This window comes from Hakea prostrata, chromosome 3 (assembly GCF_041222555.1).
Source record: "Hakea prostrata isolate BN-2017 chromosome 3, UWA_Hpros_2, whole genome shotgun sequence".
Lineage (NCBI taxonomy): Eukaryota > Viridiplantae > Streptophyta > Magnoliopsida > Proteales > Proteaceae > Hakea > Hakea prostrata.
The window spans coordinates 13570121-13589798 of NC_142602.1; the positions used below are offsets into that span (position 1 = coordinate 13570121).

A 19678-nucleotide genomic window follows, 5' to 3' on the forward strand; every position below is an offset into this window, starting at 1 on the left:
AAACACCCATCCTTGTAACTTACAGCTTTCCAATAAGAGTTTCAATAGGAGGGGTGGTGGTGGTGGTGGGGCTACTGGCGAGATGCAGGAAGAAGGAAAATTGACTGAGAGCTACTTTCGTCACTTGGGGTAGAATTTCAAACTTAAAACGGATGTAAATTAGAATATTTGAATTTAAACTAAAGGGTGCCGTGTAATTTATCCTACTCACTAATTTAGATCCCACTTACTGACCGCAATAGAAAAACTCAGATTATCAACAGAAACCAAGCTATTAACACCCTTGTGCCTTAGTTATGGTATTGGGGCTTACTTTAGTGTTGCCCAATTAATGTCGAAAAATGGTCGAGATTGAAATCTCAATTGTCACTTCTTAAAAAATACCATTTTTGTTTATGGACAATTGAGATCAAAATTTGGATTGAAATCTTGGATTTTGCTTGGGAGCAGTGTCTATGCGGCACTGCTCCAAGCAGCAAACGGTTAGATTAAAAGAATTTTTGAATAATTGAATCTCAATCGTTAAATATTCCCACATGCAAAATTCATCCACTTAAGTGAATTTATGGGTAGTTTTACAGGTTAACTCAAACATATGAACCGAACCGAATTGGTTTTATTTTCATTCCAATCTCTTTCCCCTTGGGTAACCACACGTGACTTCCTTGGCACCCTCCGGCGTTGCCGATGATGTTACCATTGTAAGGATTCCTGAGTTTGGGATTAGGATTCACAAGAGTCTTTGATAGTGAGAGAAACATACAGAAGATGGCAGAGGGAATAATGGTGGGTGCATTGGCTGGTGCAGTAGCTGGAGAACTGCTGTCTATGGTATTAAAAACTAAGAATAAGGCTATCAATTTCAGAAAAGATCTTGAACAACTCCAAAGTACTCTGGAACATGTGGTTCCTATTTTTGAAGAAGGGAGGCTATTGGATTTAGAGTTAAACGATCGTAAACGAGAAGGGCTGGAGCACGTGATCAAGAAGTTGCAGAGGGGAAGAGATCTTGTCCTAAAGTGCGACGAGGTCACGTCTTTGAACATCGTTCAGAGGCTTCATTACTCCACCAAGATCCTCAATTTGGATGAAACTATTCAGAGGTTCTGCTGGGAGATGCTGGTTGAAGTTTGGCGAGACACCAAAGTGGTTCAACATGACGCCAAACTGGTTAAACGCGACATTAACCAATTTATAGAGGAGATGGTAGAACTGAACTTGACTCTACAGCAGCCACGGAACGTTGGTGTGATGGGTTCTTCAAAGGACTTCTATGGTCTATGTTTGGCTTAAAATTAAAAGAGAACTGTCATGCTTTACACAATTAGACTGTATTTTATCAGAGTAGCTACTTGGTTCAAATAGGGCGACTCAAGAATAATGCACAAAGGGGAAAACTGAGTTCTCATTTGTCATGTTCCAGCTCCGACAATCAAACTTGCGAAATCCAATCTGGGCAGGTGCAATCTGGTTTTCTTTTATCTGCTAGATTACATTAGCATCGTCTTCTCAAGAATCAATAGTGAAGCTCAACCAGATGTTCAAATCCATTTTTAGTGAACTGAGAACTTCGATTCACCATCTTCTCATTGTACTAGCTGTGTGTTATCCAACCATGGGTTACCTGTGTATCCTAGATTTTTTTTTATGGGTTTAGGCATGCTTCCCTGATTCAGTGGTCAGCTTCTAGAAGGCTGATTTTAATTGGTTTCGAGCATTATTGCTAGTTGCCCCTTTATGATCTTGAGCAGGAATGCTATAGAGTGTCCTGCTTTCTCAAGGAGAACAATGCTTTTAGGAGGAGGAAGAGGGGAAAGGGGAAATTTGATTGTGTGGTTTGGGAGGAGAAGAGTAAGGGTGGTGATTCAGATATTGATGAAAGTGCTGAAGCGATGCTCAGCTTGTTGACTGAAGAACTCGGTGATACCTTTGTTGGAGGATGCCAAGGAGGTCACGCCATCCACAATGGTACTTACCAAAGGGGAAAGAGATTGGAATGAAAAGGAAAATCGAATTTTTTTTTGGTAGAAAAGGAAAATCGATTCGGTTCGGTTCATTTCATATGTTTGGGTTAACCTGTAAAACAAGCAGTAGATTCACTTTTAAGTGAATGAATTTTGCATATAGGAATATTCAACGATCAAGATTCAACTATTCAAAAATTCAAAAATTCATTTAATCTAACCGTTCACTGCTTGGGGGCACTGCTCCCAAGCAAAATCCGAAATCTCAATCTTTACTGTGTTTCTTTGCCGTGGGTGTTATGCAGTAATTATGCAGCACCCAGCAAAATCCATGTATTGAATCTACCGACGAACGTAAACTTTCAATGAGCAGCAGGTAGGTGCACAGCTCATTAGTGTTCAGACACGTTTCAGACCATCACTGATAGACCTCACATGGCACCACCATTACTGCTCTTACACATTGCAGGTACAAGTCTAAACCCACAGTTATTTTCTCTCTCCCTCTCTCTTTTCTCTTTCTTTCTCCTCCTCTGCTGCGAGTTGCGGTCACCCTTGTCACAGAGAAGAGAGTTCTCTGGCTTCTGGGGTTCAGTAATAATTTGGATAAGCTAAGGCAGTGAAGCTGTAATTCTGGACACAATTTCGCGCTTCCTCTCAGGTCAGCATGAAAACAGAGCATCCAAAGCTTAAAACCCCTCCCAGACCACTCTTCTCCTGCGGTTTCTTCCGATACTGCACTCAATCCGTACTTAGCCCCACCACCCCTAATACCCACACCCTACCCCCAGCACCAGCACCTCCTTCTCCTTCTCCTCCTCCTCCTCCTCCTCCTCCTCTTCCTCCGCTGCCGCTGGTGTTGGGAACTAACAATTTACCAACACGGCGGCATCATGAATCTGAGTCATCGTCGTCTTCGTCGTCCGCTTCACAGAGCTTCACACAGTGGCGATTTCCTTTACCAGAAACCCCTGTCATTCACCACAAACCCAATTCGCAATTTGGGTTCCATTCCCAACTTCCTCGGGAGTCCACTTCCTCTGACCTACCACCTCCTCCTCCTCCTCCTCCTCAGCTGCCTTTGCTATCTAACAACCTTGTGGAGCTATTTCACGTAGCGGAGCTCCAGTTTAGCACCGGCTCCGACGCCGACCGACTCTCTGCTCTGCACCTGCTGGAATACTCTCTTGTTGCGAAGCCGGCTGTGGAGGGAGGCGGAGAGCGGGCCTGCCCGGCTGCGGTGATGAACGGTGTGGTGGGTTTTCTGAAAGACCCTGCAGAAGCGAAGTCCGCGACGAAGGTGTTGTTGGCATTGTGCCTGGCGGAGGGGAACCGACGCGTGGCGGTGGAGGCGGGGGCAGTGGCGGAGGTGGTGGAGACAGTGACGGGGCTGGAAGGGAGTGCAGCGGAGAGAGCACTGGCGGCGCTGGACTTGCTGTGCACGCTGCCGGAGGGTGCTGCGGAAGTGAGGACACACGCCTTGGCCGTTCCAATGCTGGTGGAGATGGTCGGAAAGGCGGCTGGAAGAGGGAAGGAGTGTGCCATTAGCCTTCTGGCCGTCATATTTGGTGGTGGTGGTGGAAGTGGCAACGAGGGAGCAGCGGTGGCGCAGTCGGAGGAAGTGCGGCGAGCGGTGGTGGTGGCATTGCAGGAAAAGTGTAGCGCCAGAGGGAGGAGGAAGGGGTCCCAGCTCCTTAAGTTACTTCAGCTTCATGATAATAATGACAATGGACGGCTCGATTTCACCGAGGAAGGACAGTAGATGGACGGCGATGCAGCAATTCCTCCTCGACTTTCATCCTCCCGCGATACATACAACGTGGAGAGCCGTTTTAATGTTTTAAATATTCCTTCTTCAGTTTGTAACACACTCGTGAACGTGCATCTCGTCACGACGCCGCGTTCGGTGACGCTTCGTATTTCACGGAAACGCTTTCTTTTTCATGCGACTAATTTCTGCAGTCAATTCTGTAGATCCTAGATATTGAAGATTGGAAACAATGCTTTCTTCTTCTTCTTTTCTTCTTTCTTGCAACTTTTGCATAGCTCAGGCTAGTTGGATTCAAATACTCTCCAGCATTCAAAGTAGCTGCAATAGAAACTTATCATCGAGACAAAATCAAATCTCAATCACTTGTTTTATTTTGTTTAAGTGATTTGTTTTTTGGGTAAAATTTAAGTGCAAAACAAATAGTCGAAATAGTCGAAATTTTGTTTTAAAACTACAAGTTTTAATATAAACTGTAGGCTACATGGTGTTGTGCATGCCATGTAGAGCTCCAATCTGGCACCGCCGCTTTGAATGACTGCCACATGGCAAATTATGAATCCTTTTATCTGGTAGTTTTTCAAATTCATTCATTATGGTCTCTATCCCCTTCCCAATATTCCCACAGGGTTAAGCCATTAATGAAGTACCCCAATCTACAGAAGATTTATGCTAAAAAGCACATCCCTTTTATTTGGTGGGATCGGATAATTTACAACGTCAAGCCATTAATGGGGTGCCCCAATTTGTAGAAGGTTTTTTTTAAAAACATATCCCTCTGTGGTGGTTGAATCGGATAATGTCTGTTTCATTCAATTATCGGATAAGTTCATGGATAGTTATCACATATAATTTAAATATAAGGCGAGATTTTGTCTTGACCCCAAAATTGAGTGCTTGACCTCACAACATATCCCTCTTTGGTGGTTGAATTGGATAATTTCAGACTCATTCAATTATTAGATAAGTTGATGGGTAGTTATCACACATTATTTAAGTATAAGACGAGACAAGATTTTGTCCTGACCCCTAACAGTTGAGTGCTTGACCTCACAGTATAAAACGTTTCCTTTAACAACTAAACAATCCTGAAGTTGTCCTGAAGTTGGAAGCTCTGTATTTATCTACAATTCATTTTGAGTACGCGGAGACCTTGTAAATTACATGTTTACCCAAATAAAAATCATGAAAATTACATAAAATCTTTCTTTCGATTCATATATAGATCAGATCGCCTCATGTAACTTGAGGTGTAAGCGAAGGAAGTCTCACATAACGTGGAAGTCTTATCTTGTGCGCAACAACCGAGTCAACAAACTAACTTCCTTCTTCCTCCCAAGAACAAAAGACACAGAAAGAGAGAGAAACACCTACCAGAGTACCAGGCCTTCATCATGGGAGGAACAAGACATCACCACCTCATCCTCTCAGTCCATGGCCTTCTCCTCCTCCTCATGTGGCTCATGTGGTCATCAAATAGCAGCCACGCTATGCCACCACCAAGCCCAACTCAATGTAATGCCACAGGTTGCTTCCTTAGCAATTGCTATGGCATGTGGGGTGACCGTAAGGATTGCTGGGTTCCAAGTATCATCACTTACCCAACAACAGAGGAAGAGCTTTTATCCCTTGTTGCCAATGCCAACCACAATAAACTCAAGCTCAAAGTAGTGAGTGGTTCACATACCATCCCTAAACTGGCTTGCCCAGGAAGTGTTAATGCAATCTTAATAGGCACAGAAATGTATAATTCCAGCATCCTCGTTGATGCCACAGATCTCAGTGTCACGGCCGATGCAGGAGTCTCATTACGGCATCTAATTGATAAGGTAGAAGAAGCTGGTTTCAGTTTAGTGTCATCTCCATATTGGGAAGGAGCTAGTGTGGCAGGAATGATTAGTACAGGTTCACATGGAAGTTCATGGTGGGGGAAAGGAGGCTCTGTTCATGATCATGTCCTTGCAATTCGTCTTGTAATTCCTGCTACCCAGTCACAGGGTTATGCTAAAGTTGTCACGCTCGATGCTCGAGACCCACTGTTCAATGCAGCAATAGTTTCATTGGGAACCTTAGGAGTCATCTCTAAGGTCAGTGCTGTTCATATTAATCTCTCTTCTAATTAAGATACAAGGAAGCTCTACAAATACTGCAAACAAATAAGTTTGAATCCACAAGGCCTCTATGAATCATGTCTACACTTCCATAGATAACCCAATCCTTAATTCGTTACACTTTGAATGGATATACAGGTAAAGCTCTCTATAGAACCAAGGTTCAAGAGAAGTATCACCTTCAATTTTGCAGACGATGCTCATTTTGAGGATGAATTCATGGACCATGCCCGGAGGCACGAATTTGCAGATATCACCTGGTATGCTTCAAGGCACACAGCTGTGTATAGGTACGATGATCGAGTTCCATTAAACAGTACTGGAGACGGAGTATATGACTTTGTGGGATTCCAGCCCAACCCTGTTTTGGTCTCTAAAACAGTTCGTGCTGCAGGTATTTCTTCATTAAGTTTTCAAATGTGATGATTATAAAGTAGGTCTCAAGAAACACTAACTATTTCAACCTCACCTTGTGGCTATACAGAGAAAGCATTTGAAACTGCTAAAAACGTCGACGGGAAATGCACATTGGCAGCTTCATTTGTTGGATACAAGAAACTCATAGCCAATGGACTGAAAAATAATAAGCAAATCTTCACAGGCTACCCAGTTGTTGGCTATCAGGGTAAAATGCAGACTTCTGGTTCCTGTCTTTACTCACCAGTGAGTGACACCCTGAGTTCATGTCCTTGGGATCCTAGAATCAAAGGGCTCTTCTTCTATGAGACGACAGCAATCTTCGATTCTTCACGTTTTGCAGATTTCATTCTCGACGTAAAGAAATTAAGAGACCTGAAATCAGAAAATTTCTGTGGTTTGGATATCTACAATGGATTTCTGATACGCTTCATAAAAGCATCTGGGGCATATCTAGGTCAAGCTGAGGATTCTGTCGTTGTTGATTTCAACTACTATCGAGCTGATGAGGCTTCTGCACCAAGGCTGAACCAAGATATCTGGGAAGAGATAGAGCAGATGGCATTCTTCAAGTATGGAGCTAGACCACACTGGGCCAAGAACAGAAATCTTGCATTCATAGGAGTAAGACAAAAGTATCCCAACTTCAACAGGTTCCTTGCAGCTAAAAAGCTGTTCGACCCTCAAAACATATTTTCTAGTGAATGGTCAGATGAGATACTCTTTGGTAAAGAACCAGCAAAAGGTGAAGGATGCGCCTTAGAGGGTCAATGTGCATGCTCAGAAGACAAACACTGTAACCCAGGAAAGGGGTATTTCTGCAAATCAGGCCTAGTTTACACAGAAGCTCGGGTATGTAGGTATTCTCCATCCTCCATTGCCTAAAATATTCCAGCAGAGTTTGATGTCTTTGTTATAGAACTTTTCAAGGAACTCTCAGTCATGTAATTTTTTCTAATGAAAAATATTCAATCAGAATTACCAAATTCCAAGAACTGGAGGCTTTAATTTCAGAAATAGACATCTTGAATCACTGGAGTGTGCTTGAACTTCAAACAGATGCAGGCTCAACAAAATTTTTGTTGTTTCTACACAGAAAAGAAAAAAAACAACAAATTTTTGATGTGTTCCGTGCATCAAATGTTGATATAATCCTAACATTAGATTCTGAAAATCTAAACCCATGTTAAAAATAAAAATAAAAAAAATATTTAGAATTTTGTACAGTTTCTGAACTCTGAATATGCAAGGCATGGAACTCACGCACAATGAGCTTCCATGAACAAAGCAACCATGAAGCATCTACGATCTATTCTTGGCAGATCTAACGCACAGATTCAGATACTTGAAGATATACCATTTGAGTGTATCCATTGAATACAGAAGTGTCAAGCCTAGATAGACCAAGCCGCTGAAACAAGCCAAACCTTCCATCTTCAACAATAGGACTGGGTGCACGGCTAGGATCATATCTTGTTTGATGAGTAAGGGAAGGACCTGCCACTGGCGGAAGCTCCCAATAGACGTCTAGCACCGATTCCACAAACCTGCTGTTTTTAAAATGTTCGGCATGGGAAATTGCCTTGTTGCTGTGGTTGAAATCATCTCGCATCTCCCCTCCTACGCCCCACCAGGCATCCCCTGGCCCACACAGTTCTTCTATGCTTACTGCCTTCTCCCAATACATCTTCTGTCTCATCCTTATCCTGGCCTCGTCACTATCTCTAAAGCAGCAATGCCCACCTCCTTGAAAATGAATAAGCAACTATAAATTGAAGAAACAATAACCAAAATTGCATTTGTATAGGCAATTAGACACAACTTATGACTATAACCATTACAGTTGACCACAAGAATTGAATTGAAACACATCCTTGCAGGGTATTTATCCCTGGTTGTAGAATTAAAACTCTCACTTACTGCTGTGGTGATCCCAACACAAATTGAGATACATGACTCAAAAGAATTCATTTGATACGTATGTTATTTAAGGCATACCATGGTTTCCAAGTCAAATCCCACATCCATTACCCACAATAAGCTTGCACCCAATGCTCACAAAAATGATGCATTTGAAAAATCCAATACAAAGATTTTCTGTATTATTTATTCAAGTCAATATGGACACTACAGAGAAGAAATCTCGCTAGTATGGTCAGAAAGCAAGATCACCAAGACTCCGTATCACTAATAGTCAGATCAATGTTTTGGGTAGCAAAATGCATTTATTAGATCTAATTTTGGTCATCTCTGTCTGCATTTTGAAGGTTCTAAATGCCAGGATCATAACATGCTCTTCCGCAGAAATTATTGGCAGAGATCTTTAATTTAACTAAGCAATTGGGAGCCTTACATTCTTCAGGAACTACGATAAACAGGCAAACCACCTTTAAAATTAAAAGTGAAGGCTTTTAGATCCTCTCCGTAGAAAATGGATAATAACTTGGTGAACTAGTAGGAGATTTATGAAATTGCAAGCCAAAGATCTGCAGAAGTCAACCAGTACAACATCTCCATGTGAACCCTTAGTCTTGTCAAGCATCCTGTACTGGAACTCACTGGGTACTGCATTATTCTACATAAACATCTTTCACTTGCATAAAGGTAATGACATCGGCTATGGAATTGAAAACTGGAGGTATTGCAAGACACAGTTGAGAAATTTCTAGAGGTTCTGCTCTTATAATATTCAAACATTTAAATGAAAAAAAATATTTGAATGTCTTGTAAGCATATAGTTACTAAGCAGTCCTATTTTATGTAATAGCTAGACTCCAGGGAGAATTCATCCTTAAATAGGTCCTTTTCAGCATCTAAGTAGATTTAAGTGGATAACTTAAAATAGACAGAAGAATGTATGCACTCAATACATCTATTTAGAAAGTATGGATGCATATAATTCACAGATTGAGATCATCCAAGGTAGGAATATGAGGGGCTCAATCTCGTCGTAGCAATTCATGAACTTCTAATCCTCAAGCTAAATAAAACCCTAAGTCAAGAAGGACAAAGAACAAACAAAGCAAGTAGGTTATAAACTTTGAGACGATTATATTTTATCCAAAACAACCCTTATATAAGATCATCGGGTCAGAAGGTAAAACAAACCTAGATAAAACAGGAAACATAATGATCCAGGAAAAAGGGGAAACTAATATCCTAAAACACCTCCGGAAGCCTCCCATGTAAGATCCTACCTCCAGTAACCTCCCATGGCCTCCCCTGATCCCTCCGGCAACCCCTCTGCTGAAGACACCTTATGCCCCCCCCTCTCCCTCCGGCCATCCTACCTCCCCTTCCCCTAATAAACCATGGAATTCACTCTTTACTCACCATCATTCAAACACTTTTGACCTTGAACTCACCTTCATTCCACCCATCTCCGACGGCCCCATCCTATCTGCTCACTGCCCTTCTGACTCTACTGTTGGTGGAATTCGTCAATGGACCTTTGCAATCCTCGGCCAATTCCTAGGCACTCCTCCCCCCTTTGGCATCCTAAAAACATCTCTCACCAAACAATGGAAACCTCAAGGTGTTCTGGATATCCACCTTATTGATTCAGGTATTTTTCCTGTTCAATTTTGCCTCTCCTGACTGCCGTTCTCGTGCTTTTGAAGGGTCTCCTTGGTTAGTGGGACAATCCCCTTTATTCCTCAAACCCTGGACCCCCTTGCTTCCTCTCTGCAGGGTCGACTTCAGTTCCCTTCCCCTGTGGATCAACTTGCCAGGTCTCCCGCATGAATTTTGGAACTCCAACTGTCTGAGTCGAATTGGATCAGCTCTCGGCAAACCTCTCTGTACTGATGCTAAAACGCTAAACATGATTCACCTCTCCTATGCGAGGATTTGTGTGGACTTCTCTGCCTCTAAGGATCTCCCTTCTTGTATCACCATCACAAATGATATCGGTCTCAAGTACAACCAAGTTATCGCTTACGATTGGATACCTTCTTGCTGTGAACTCTGTTCCTCATTCAGTCATGACTAAAATGGCTGTTCTTTTGCTTCTCTCCAACAAGCAAAACCCACAGCCTCTGCTAGTTCATTGCTCTCTGATGACACCAGAATTTCTGCCGGTGCTCCCTCAAGACTGTACTATCGATGTGCTGGAGAAAATCCCAATTTCTGCTCCATCCACTACCGTAACTTCCGCCACTTTGATCCCGCTGAAGGTTGCTGGAACTGCAACTCCGGTAGCCAACATGTACCGTAGAAGAAGACAAAGAAATAAAGCTGCTTCCGCTCTTGCTCCTCTGATTCCTGACTCGAACTTCGTCAACTCTACTGACGGTGACCTCTCAGTGAAGCCTGCAGACCTAGTCTGCTACTCTGCTGATGAAGAAGTTGAAGTTCCAGAGATTTCTGCCCCTACCTTCGATGCTGCTGATGCTGCTGCCATCAGAGCTTCTGACTGGTCCTTAGAGGTATTTGGTACTCATCCCACTGAATACATGTCACTTTCTTTCCCAAATGGTGATAGTCTAAGTGTCGAAACCCCAAAAGCCTTACCGCCCAGAGAACCCTGCAAGCTCCCTAACCCTCTTCTGATAACCTCAAACCCTCCTTCTCACGTTACCTTTTAACCCTCTTTTATCCACCCACTCTCTCCTCCAGCTAGGGCCCACCATTAATACCACCACACATCGCCAACTACCCGTCTCCTTTGTAAGTTACCGCCGTCCCTCCCTGGGCCCAAGCCCATCGTGAAAGTTATTTCCCCTTCTCATGGGCCTTTGGCTAACATTAGGTCTTGGCCCACTTGGTCCAAGAGCTCCAAAACTCAACCCACTTCTCCTAACGGCAAACCATCCATTTTGTCTTTGGTCCATTCCAGTAATAAAGTCTCTAGCCCACCTGAAGCCTTAAACCACCTGGCCCAACCTGGGTATAATTCCTTGACTCATCACCATGTTAACCCACCACCCACAAACCAACCTTCACCTCCCTCCACTGAACCTTCAACCCCCAATTCGGTCTCTTCCATTGACCGAAACATCTTTGAAACCCCATCCCCTTGGGACTCCCCCTTGTGTGAGACTACTTCTCCCTGCCCACCCAACCAAAATGCCTCATTTGACCCCAACTTTAGTTGCTAGTTTGCCCCCCCTTTATATTTATGTCTAAATTTATTGTTTGGAAATAGGCCTAATCTTTGCTCGGGGCACCTTTGGCTCTGCTCCCTTGTGCCCTCTTGAGACTCATGTCCAATCTAAAACTTCCCAATGGATTGCCCGGTTTTTAGCCCCCTATTGGTCTTTCCTCTCCAATTATTCCCATTGCCCAAATGGCCGAATCTGGGTTCTTTGGGATCCTTCTTCTCTCAACATCTCTCTCATTGATTCTTCTCCCCAATTCATGCACCTCTCTATCTCCCCTTCCAATGCCTCTTCCTCTTTTTTCCTCACCATAGTCTATGGTTTCAATAGGGCCTTTGAGAGTGCCCCTCTGTGGGACTCCCTTCGCTCTATCTCCTCCTCTTGCAAGGGCCATCTCTGAGGTGTTGGGGGGGGGGGGGGGAGGGAATTTTAATATTGTTCGCTATTCCCACGAGAGAGTGGGTGGATGCTCCCCTAATCCGGTTGCGGTCGAGGATTTCAATTCCTATCTCGATGACTCTAGTCTCACTGATTTTCGTTGGTTGGGCCACTTTCTCTCTTGGCACAACCGTCGTATAGGTGAGGCTAGAATTGCCTCGAAATTGACCGTTTCCTCGTCAACCACTATTGGCTCTCTACCTTTCCGGTCTCCCATGCCTCTTTCTCCTTGCTAGCCTCTTTGATCACTCCCCCCACCTAATCCATCTTCCCCCCCTTCTTCCTTTGGCCTTAAGCTTTTCAAGTTCTTTGATATGTGGACTAATCATTCCTTCCTCTCCACTGTCAAAGAAGCTTGGGAGAAACCTGTCCATTGCCACTCTCTCCCTCTCATAGCGTTTGCTCGCCGGCTTAAGAACACTAAGGAGGCTCTCCGTCTTTGGAACTCTTCCACTTTTGGGAATATTTCCTTGAGGGTCTCCGAAAGCCGCTTTAATCTCCTAAGAACCCAAGTCCTCCTCCAAAATGATCCCCTCAACCCTTTGTTCGCTGAAAATGAAAGGGACCTTTCCTTTGAGCTGTCTCTCTCGAAGAAAATTTCCTCCGCCAAAAAGCCAAAATCAAATGGCTCCAGCTTGGGGACTCCAATACTGCTTTCTTTCATTGTTCCCTTAAAGCTCGCCATAATCACAACTCCATTCTTGTTCTCCTCTCTAGTAATGGCTCTTGGATCTCTGACCCCTCGGGAATCAAAGCTGAAGTTGTTTCTTACTTCTCTAATCTTCTCTCTCCCTCTTCCCTCCCGCTTCAGCCCCCTCTCCCTCCTGATCTCATCAATAAATTTGTTAACCCCCAATCCCTTCCCCCCCCCCCTCTCTTCTCTATTCCTTCCCATGATGAGATCCTTCAGGCCATTCACTCCCACAAATCCAACCGTGCTCTCGGCCCAAATGGATTTAGTATGAGCTTCTTCTCTTGTGCTTAGGATCTTATTGAGAATGATCTTGTTCGCGTTGTCTGCAGTTTCTTTCTCAATCCTTCCCAACTCTTTTCTATCAACCAAACTTTCCTTTGTCTCATTCCCAAAAAGGCTGGAGCTTCCTCCCTTTCCGATTTCTGACCCATCTTCCTTTGTAACCTCCTCTACAAGTTCATCTCCAAAATCCTAGCGAACTAGCTCAAAAAGGTCATACCATACCTGGTTAGTGCAACCAAACTGCTTTCATCTCGGGTCGGAGTATTGTGGATAATATTCTTCTTTGTGTAGAGATTGTCAAGGGGTTTGAAAGATCTTCTCACTCCCCTGCAGCCCTCCTCAAAGTTGATCTCCACATAGCTTTCAACTCTATCCGTTGGGATTTTATTAGTGATGTCCTTTCTGCCATGAGGTTCCCTCCTTCCTTTATCCATTGGATCGAGGTCTGTATCTTCCCCTCCAGTGTTAGTATTCATCAAGGGTGTCCCCTCTCCCCTCTCTCTTCTCTCTAGCTTTGGAGTTTCTCTCCATCTCCTCCAATCCAAGACGAATCAGCTCCTGATTTCTCCCATTCCTAAATGTAAATCCCTCAATCTCACCCATCTTGCCTTCGCTGATGATCTCATGAACTTCTCCAAAGCTAATCATAGCTCTATCTCCTCCATTATCTTTGCCCTCTCCTTCTTCGAGCCCATCTCTGGCCTTAAGGCCAACCTTGACAAATCTACTCTTTTCCTTTCTGGGGTGTTTGAGCCTCTGTGCTTTAATCTCTTGAATCTCTCTAGATTCAAGCTTGGCTCCTTTCCTGTTGTTTACCTTGGTCTTCCTTTTATCCCTGGTAGGCTCTCTCGCCATCATTGTTCCCCCATACTAGATCACATCCGTAAGAGTCTCCAACTTTGGAAAAGCAAGGTTCTCTCCTTCGTTGGTGGGGTGGATCTCATTCGGTCTATAATCCAATCCTCCTACCTTTATTGGTGTGGCATTTTCCTGATTCCCAAGTCTATCTCGTTGATAATGGAATCCCTTATGTGCCTTTCTTTGGAAGGGCCAAGAATCCACGCGATTCCTCCGATTTATCAGTTGGTCCAACATCTGTCGGCCTAAATCTGAGGGGGCCTAGGAATTCATCGGATCCAAGAAGTCAATTCCGTTGCTTTACTCAAGCTCATCTGGAAAATTGTCTCTAAACATGACTCCATTTGGGTCAATTGGGTCCACTTTTACCTTCTCAAATTTGACTCTTTTTGGACTGTCCTTATCCCTCCTAATCCTTCCTGGATCTGGAGGAAGCTTCTTCTCCTTAGACCCCGCACTCTCCTTGCCATTACCACCCATATTTTTTCTGGTTCCTCCACTTCCTTTTGGCTAGATTTGTGGCATCCGATGGGCATTCTCCTTATCCTCTTCCCCCTACTGTTTATGAAACCCACATTCCCAAATCTACCCATCTCTCGGCTTTTATCTCTAATGGTTCCTGGATCCCTCCCCCATGATATAGTTATTTGGCTCCCTTCCACTACCAAATCCTTCACCACATCTTTTGCTTGGAACCTGTTTCGCTCCCCCTCTTGGCCCCCTTGATTTGGTTCAAAGGTCATATTCCCAGTCACTCCCTTACCCTTTGGAGAGCCCTAAACTTAGCTCTTTCCTCTCAGGCTTACCACCCGCCACAACCTTGTGAACCCCAATTACATCCTTTGTTGGAATGGTACTGAGCATTTTTTCTTTACTTGCCCTTTCTCTAGTTCTCTTTGGAGAAAAGCCCTTAACTACATTTGGCCCCGTTGCCGTCACTCATTTCGAGTTTGTTCACGACTAGTCTTGGATATTGAATAACTTTTTAGGTACCTTTATTTGTGACCGGATTGGTAGGCTTGTCTTTGGTGCCATAGTCCACCATCTGTGGTGGGAGCGTAATCTCGGCGCTTGGACTTCCAAATCCCACTGTATTGACTCTATTTGGAATGCTATTTACTTTGATGTATCCTCTCAGGATTATTGCTATTCCCCATCCCCCAATTGTTGATTTGCCAAGGAATAGGCTCATTGTTGTTTCCTGGGGGCTCAACTCCCAATTCCATCCTCCTCTCTGATCCTTCCCATTTGGATCTTTCTTGTAGTTCGGTTTTTTTTTCCTTTTATTTAATTATTTATTCATTCATCCCAAAAAATATATATCCTAAAATCATGCCCAAAACTTTAAAGGCTATGTACGCCACCTTAAACCTGCAAATCTTTTTGCTTTGAAATGTCAGTCCACTAAATGAATTAGTAGGACAATCTGATGAGCATTGGGTACCTCCTTGAAAAGTTATAGTGATTCCCATAGTCCACCCAAGAAAAAAGCTACAACCTGCAAATCTTTTTGCTTTGAAATGTCAGTCCACTAAATGAATTAGGACAATCTGATGAGCATTGGGTACCTCTCTGAAAAGTTATAGTGATTCTGATGCAGCACAACCAGAAATTACTGTTCATGCTACAGTAACGTGAACAGTAACTCAGATGATAATTTCATATTTGGTGTGCCCCAAGTCCAGCTTGCATGGAAATAGATTCAAATTTGGTGGGCCCAAACTCCAGCTTGCAAGGAGATAAAATAGGAACTGTTATTGTGGGAGTTCTAGAGATAATTTAGAATTTTGTTATTTATTATTGGGATAATCATGTAATCAAGGTTTTTATTTGGGTAGGATATCTAGGATAAGTTTTAGTTAGTTTTAAATTCCTAAGAGTCCTTGTAGGATCAGTCTTTTGTTAGTTTTAAATTACCAAGAGTCCTATTATAGTTGTTTTCGTATCGAGTATGTTTGTTTTGTTATTTAAACACTTGTAATCAGCTTATTGAGGATGGAATAGAAAAAATGAATTGAAGCTTGAGCTTTGTGCGTTTGCAGCCCCCCCCCCCTCTCTCCTCTTTTCTTCTTCTTCTTTTTTCTTTTCTTATGAGTGTTCTTTGCTCTCTTCCTCTTCTTCAAGACTAATTCTTCTAAGATTTCCCTTCTTCCCCCTATCTTCTTTATCCTTCTTTCTACTATATTCTGTCCCCCATTAGATTCCCATAGTCCACCCAAGAGAAAAGCTACAACCCTTGGAAGATGAGCAAGGAATTGATATTTTTGACTTGGTTGTGAGAACATCTATGACAGGAGTGGCAAACATCGTAGCATGTAACTCCCTTAGTAACTAGTTAAAGTACAAATCTCTTACAAGTAAACTATAAAGAAGGCACATGACACATTGGGGATGGGGCTAGTCGGTTTAATAAAGTTGAATGAATTACGGAGGAATGCAAGTATCAATCGTGCCATCACGAAGTAAAGAAAGAGATTGTGTTTCTAAATTCCCATGTTACCCTTTAATTATTGTCTACTCTTAATGTAAGACAAACTTTAAGAAAACTTGCAAAGCAAACACTTAGATTTATTTACAAAAATAAAAGAGATATTCCGAGGCTGTAATAACTACAGAGGCATAAAATTGATGACTCATACTATGATATTATGAGAGAGAGTAACTGACGCCCATTTGGGACAAGAAAATACTATTATGGAGAATCCATATGGTTTCATGCCATGAAAATCTACAATGGGGAAGCTATTTTATTTATTAGGAGACTTATGGAAAGGTATAGCGGGTGTATGAAAGATCTTCATTGGGTCTTTATTAATCCATAAAATACTTACGATAAAGTCTCTTGAGTGTTAATTTAGCAATACTAGAGAAAAGAAATACTATAGGTAAATGCGTAAACATAGTGAAATATATATATGATGGTTTAGTGAGAAGTGAGGGGACAATGAGGCGAATTCTTGATTATAAGTTTGGCTACATTAAGGATCAACTTTAAGCCCATATTTATTTGCACTTATAATAGATGATTCAACCAAAGACATTCAAGATGAGGTTTCTTGGTGTATGCTATTTGCTAATGAAATTGTTTGATTGATGAAACACAAGTGGGAATCAATAACAAGTTAGAATCATGGAGAGAAACTTTTGGAATCAAAAGACATTAAACTAAGTAGAACAAAAATGGAATATCTAGTGTATAACTTTGGTTGTTATCCGACGGATGATGAGTTGGTGAAACTTGATGAGAAGGAGATTCCACAAAGCAATTATTTCAAGTACATTGGTTCAATTATAAATTATAAAGGTGATATAGAGGATGATGTTTCCCAAAGAAATAAAATAGGATGGATGAAGTGGATTGGTGCATTTGCGGTCTTGTGTGATCGATGTATTCCTTTAAAGCTCAAAGGAAGATTCTATAAGATTGTTGTACGACCAACTATGATGTATAATGCAGAGTGTTGGGCTGTTAAGAAGCATCATATAAATAATTCAGTATAACAAATATAGGATGCTAAGACGGATGAGTGACAAAACTAGGAATGATAAGATAAGGAATGTTCATATTAGAGTTAATTGATTTTGGAGTAGCCTTAATAAACAATAAGTTATGAGAAAGTCAATTAAGGTGGCATGACCACGTTCACTAGAGGCCTTCAAATGCCCTTGTATGGATAAGCAATTTAATCCGGATTGAAGGAAGTAAAAGAGCTAGGGACAGACCTAAGATAACCTAATAAGAAGTGGTGAAAAAGGACATGCATCACTCAAGCTTTATATCTAGTATGGCCTCAAATAGAACTCATTGGAAGCCAAGAATCCATGTAGCCTACCCCATTTAGTTGGCAAAGCCTTATTGGTTGTTGTTGAAACACTCCACTTGTTCACCAAATTTGGGTAGTTGAGTTCCCTTAATAACAAAAATACCAAACAAATAGCATTAATAATAATCAACAAATAGAAACTATCCTTCTCATCTATATCACTTTTATCATTTCAAACTCATAAGATGACCTTACTATTGTGCTTATGCTGTTAAAAGCCACCATTTGCAGTGAAAATGCATCTTAGTGAAAGATGAGAATATGCATACCTCTTATATAGAACTGATCACAAATCTGCCTCAAAGAATAATGATCACCAGTTCCTGTATCATAGTTGTCTTCAAAGACGAGATGTCGAAACCCAGCTTTCAAAGCTTGCTTCAGTCTACAAGTCAATGTAGAAAGAGTCTACCTGTCACACTTTCTGATGGAGCAAAATGAAAAGGAATACTTGGTAGAAATGCATGAGAGTCTTGCATGAAGACAAGAAGGACTCAGTTTTAAACATTCACCTTTTAAGCTCATTTTGATGGTCATCAAAGAAGATGAGAACCTGGTTGACATTAGTAATTCCATGTTTCTTCATCACACTTCCCCAGTCAACACTTCCAAAATCTACAAAGTCCTTGCCAGCAAAGTAAGTGCAATTTGCATCAACATAGGCAGGTCCTTTTTTCAGGTATTTCTCAGGGTGACGAGGTGTCAACGACACAATTGGTCTGTCTGGCATTGCTTGGCGCAGAACCCAAGTGGAATGCCCCTTGAAAGCACCACTCTCAATCATTAGATCAGGTTTCAACCAGCGAGTTATGAACCAAAGACCAAAACTGTGGTCAAAACCCATTCCATGCATGTTGTTTTTGATTGGCCTGGTTTCATAAATAGGTACGAATTCTTCCAATCCCTTTAGCAGATCCTTTGATGTCCATTCAACCGTCTGCCCACGTTTCGATCTGCCTTTTGGCAAGGATAAGAAAAAAATAGGCACAACTGTGTCAGAGTTCAACTATTCGCTACTCAAAACACGCATTTTTCATATGATTCAACTCGAGTTGATTTCAGAATTTGACTTCAATAAAATAAATAAATTACCATCCGCCAAGAACCACACAGAAAATCCTCTAAGAAGTCTATGGAAGAGTGAAAAAGTTCACCCAATTGTAAGTCCAACAGGGATAAGGGACCCCAACCCCTGTGCAATACTGAATGCTTTTAGTTTTCTAAAGGGTAAAGAAAAAATAAGCGCTTGCAAAGGCACTCCCTCCCCTAACAACTACCAACCGAGGGAGTGAGACAGTCCTGCAGCAGGAGTTAAAGGAATCAAAAGGATGAAGAAAACAAACAAACACAAGAAGAGGTGAAGCAATGAAACCCAAAACTCAACCATATGAAAAAGCAGAAATTTCAATTGCTCGGTTTGTACCATTCCCGAAACATAGACCGGATTAAATTTTCAATAAACACCCTTGACCCTCGAATGCTTTCTGAGAGTAATCATATTTACTTCAATTATAAGAGGGAAAATAACAACATTAACTCTTAGGCCTTAAATTGATATTTCGTCTAGGGAGGACGAAGGGAGGGAGCTGCGAGATCGGCAAGAGGAAAAAAAAAAATAGGGAGCTCTTACACACTCTGATCTGACTACAAAAGAATCCCTAACATGGAATCAGCATGAGTGTCCCAATGCTTTAGAATAATGCAGCAGGGACGGGCGTCGACAATAAAATAGATCAGAGGGAGAAGTACTTACACCAGGGAACGCCTAGAAATCCAAAGTCAGATTCTGGCTCATCAATGCCAAAAATGTTCATCCGAGAAAAGCGTTCGTAAGAAGAGACGTAGACAACGCGGCGAGAATGCGATACGATAGAAACGAAGAAAAGGATGGCCAAGAGAATAATAAGTAGCCGAAAGAACCCAATCTTGCTCATCAGATTCGTCACCCTCACGGAAAACGAGATGTTCTTTCTGGTTTTGGGTTCGTCATCTTCGTCTGCTTCTTCGCTAATTTGACCTCCTCTGCGCATAGATAACACTCTCTCGAACATGATTTTTCTCCAAAAAGCGAAGTTGAAAGGAGTTGAAGAGCTCAGCGATAGCCAAGACGAATTAAAGGAAGGCTCTTTCTTATACTTCTACAGTGAAACACGAGTTTCCCAAATTCGACACACTGAAACTGGATTCCTTCAACAAGGAAAGGACAATGTTAGTATGTTACAG

The 19678-nt window shown here is 42.2% G+C and overlaps 3 protein-coding genes across 4 annotated transcripts; 2 read left to right on the forward strand and 1 right to left on the reverse strand.

The window, feature by feature from the left end:
* Positions 1-2355: 2355 nt before the first annotated feature.
* LOC149020938 (ARM repeat superfamily protein) lies at positions 2356-4071 on the forward strand. Its single transcript, XM_089147015.1, has one exon. The coding sequence runs from the start codon at positions 2632-2634 to the stop codon at positions 3724-3726; it is 1095 nt and encodes a 364-aa protein (XP_089003141.1). The 5' UTR covers positions 2356-2631; the 3' UTR covers positions 3727-4071.
* Positions 4072-4994: 923 nt separating this feature from the next.
* On the forward strand, positions 4995-7249 carry GULLO3 (D-arabinono-1,4-lactone oxidase family protein). The gene is made up of 3 exons (XM_089149179.1): positions 4995-5819; positions 5982-6237; positions 6328-7249. Exons 1-3 carry the CDS (start codon positions 5127-5129, stop codon positions 7143-7145), a joined length of 1767 nt encoding a protein of 588 aa, XP_089005305.1. The 5' UTR covers positions 4995-5126; the 3' UTR covers positions 7146-7249.
* Positions 7237-19642, reverse strand: LOC149020940 (uncharacterized). Of its 2 annotated transcripts, none has more exons than XM_089149180.1 (4): positions 19209-19642; positions 17968-18412; positions 17725-17840; positions 7237-8006 (listed from the first exon to the last, which is right to left on the reverse strand). In XM_089149180.1, the coding sequence occupies exons 1-4, from the start codon at positions 19504-19506 to the stop codon at positions 7585-7587; spliced, it is 1281 nt and encodes a 426-aa protein (XP_089005306.1). In that variant the 5' UTR covers positions 19507-19642; the 3' UTR covers positions 7237-7584. The 2 variants fall into 2 exon arrangements, with proteins under 2 accessions (XP_089005306.1, XP_089005307.1); XM_089149181.1 differs by having other exon boundaries at positions 17968-18408; positions 19209-19298.
* Positions 19643-19678: the final 36 nt, after the last annotated feature.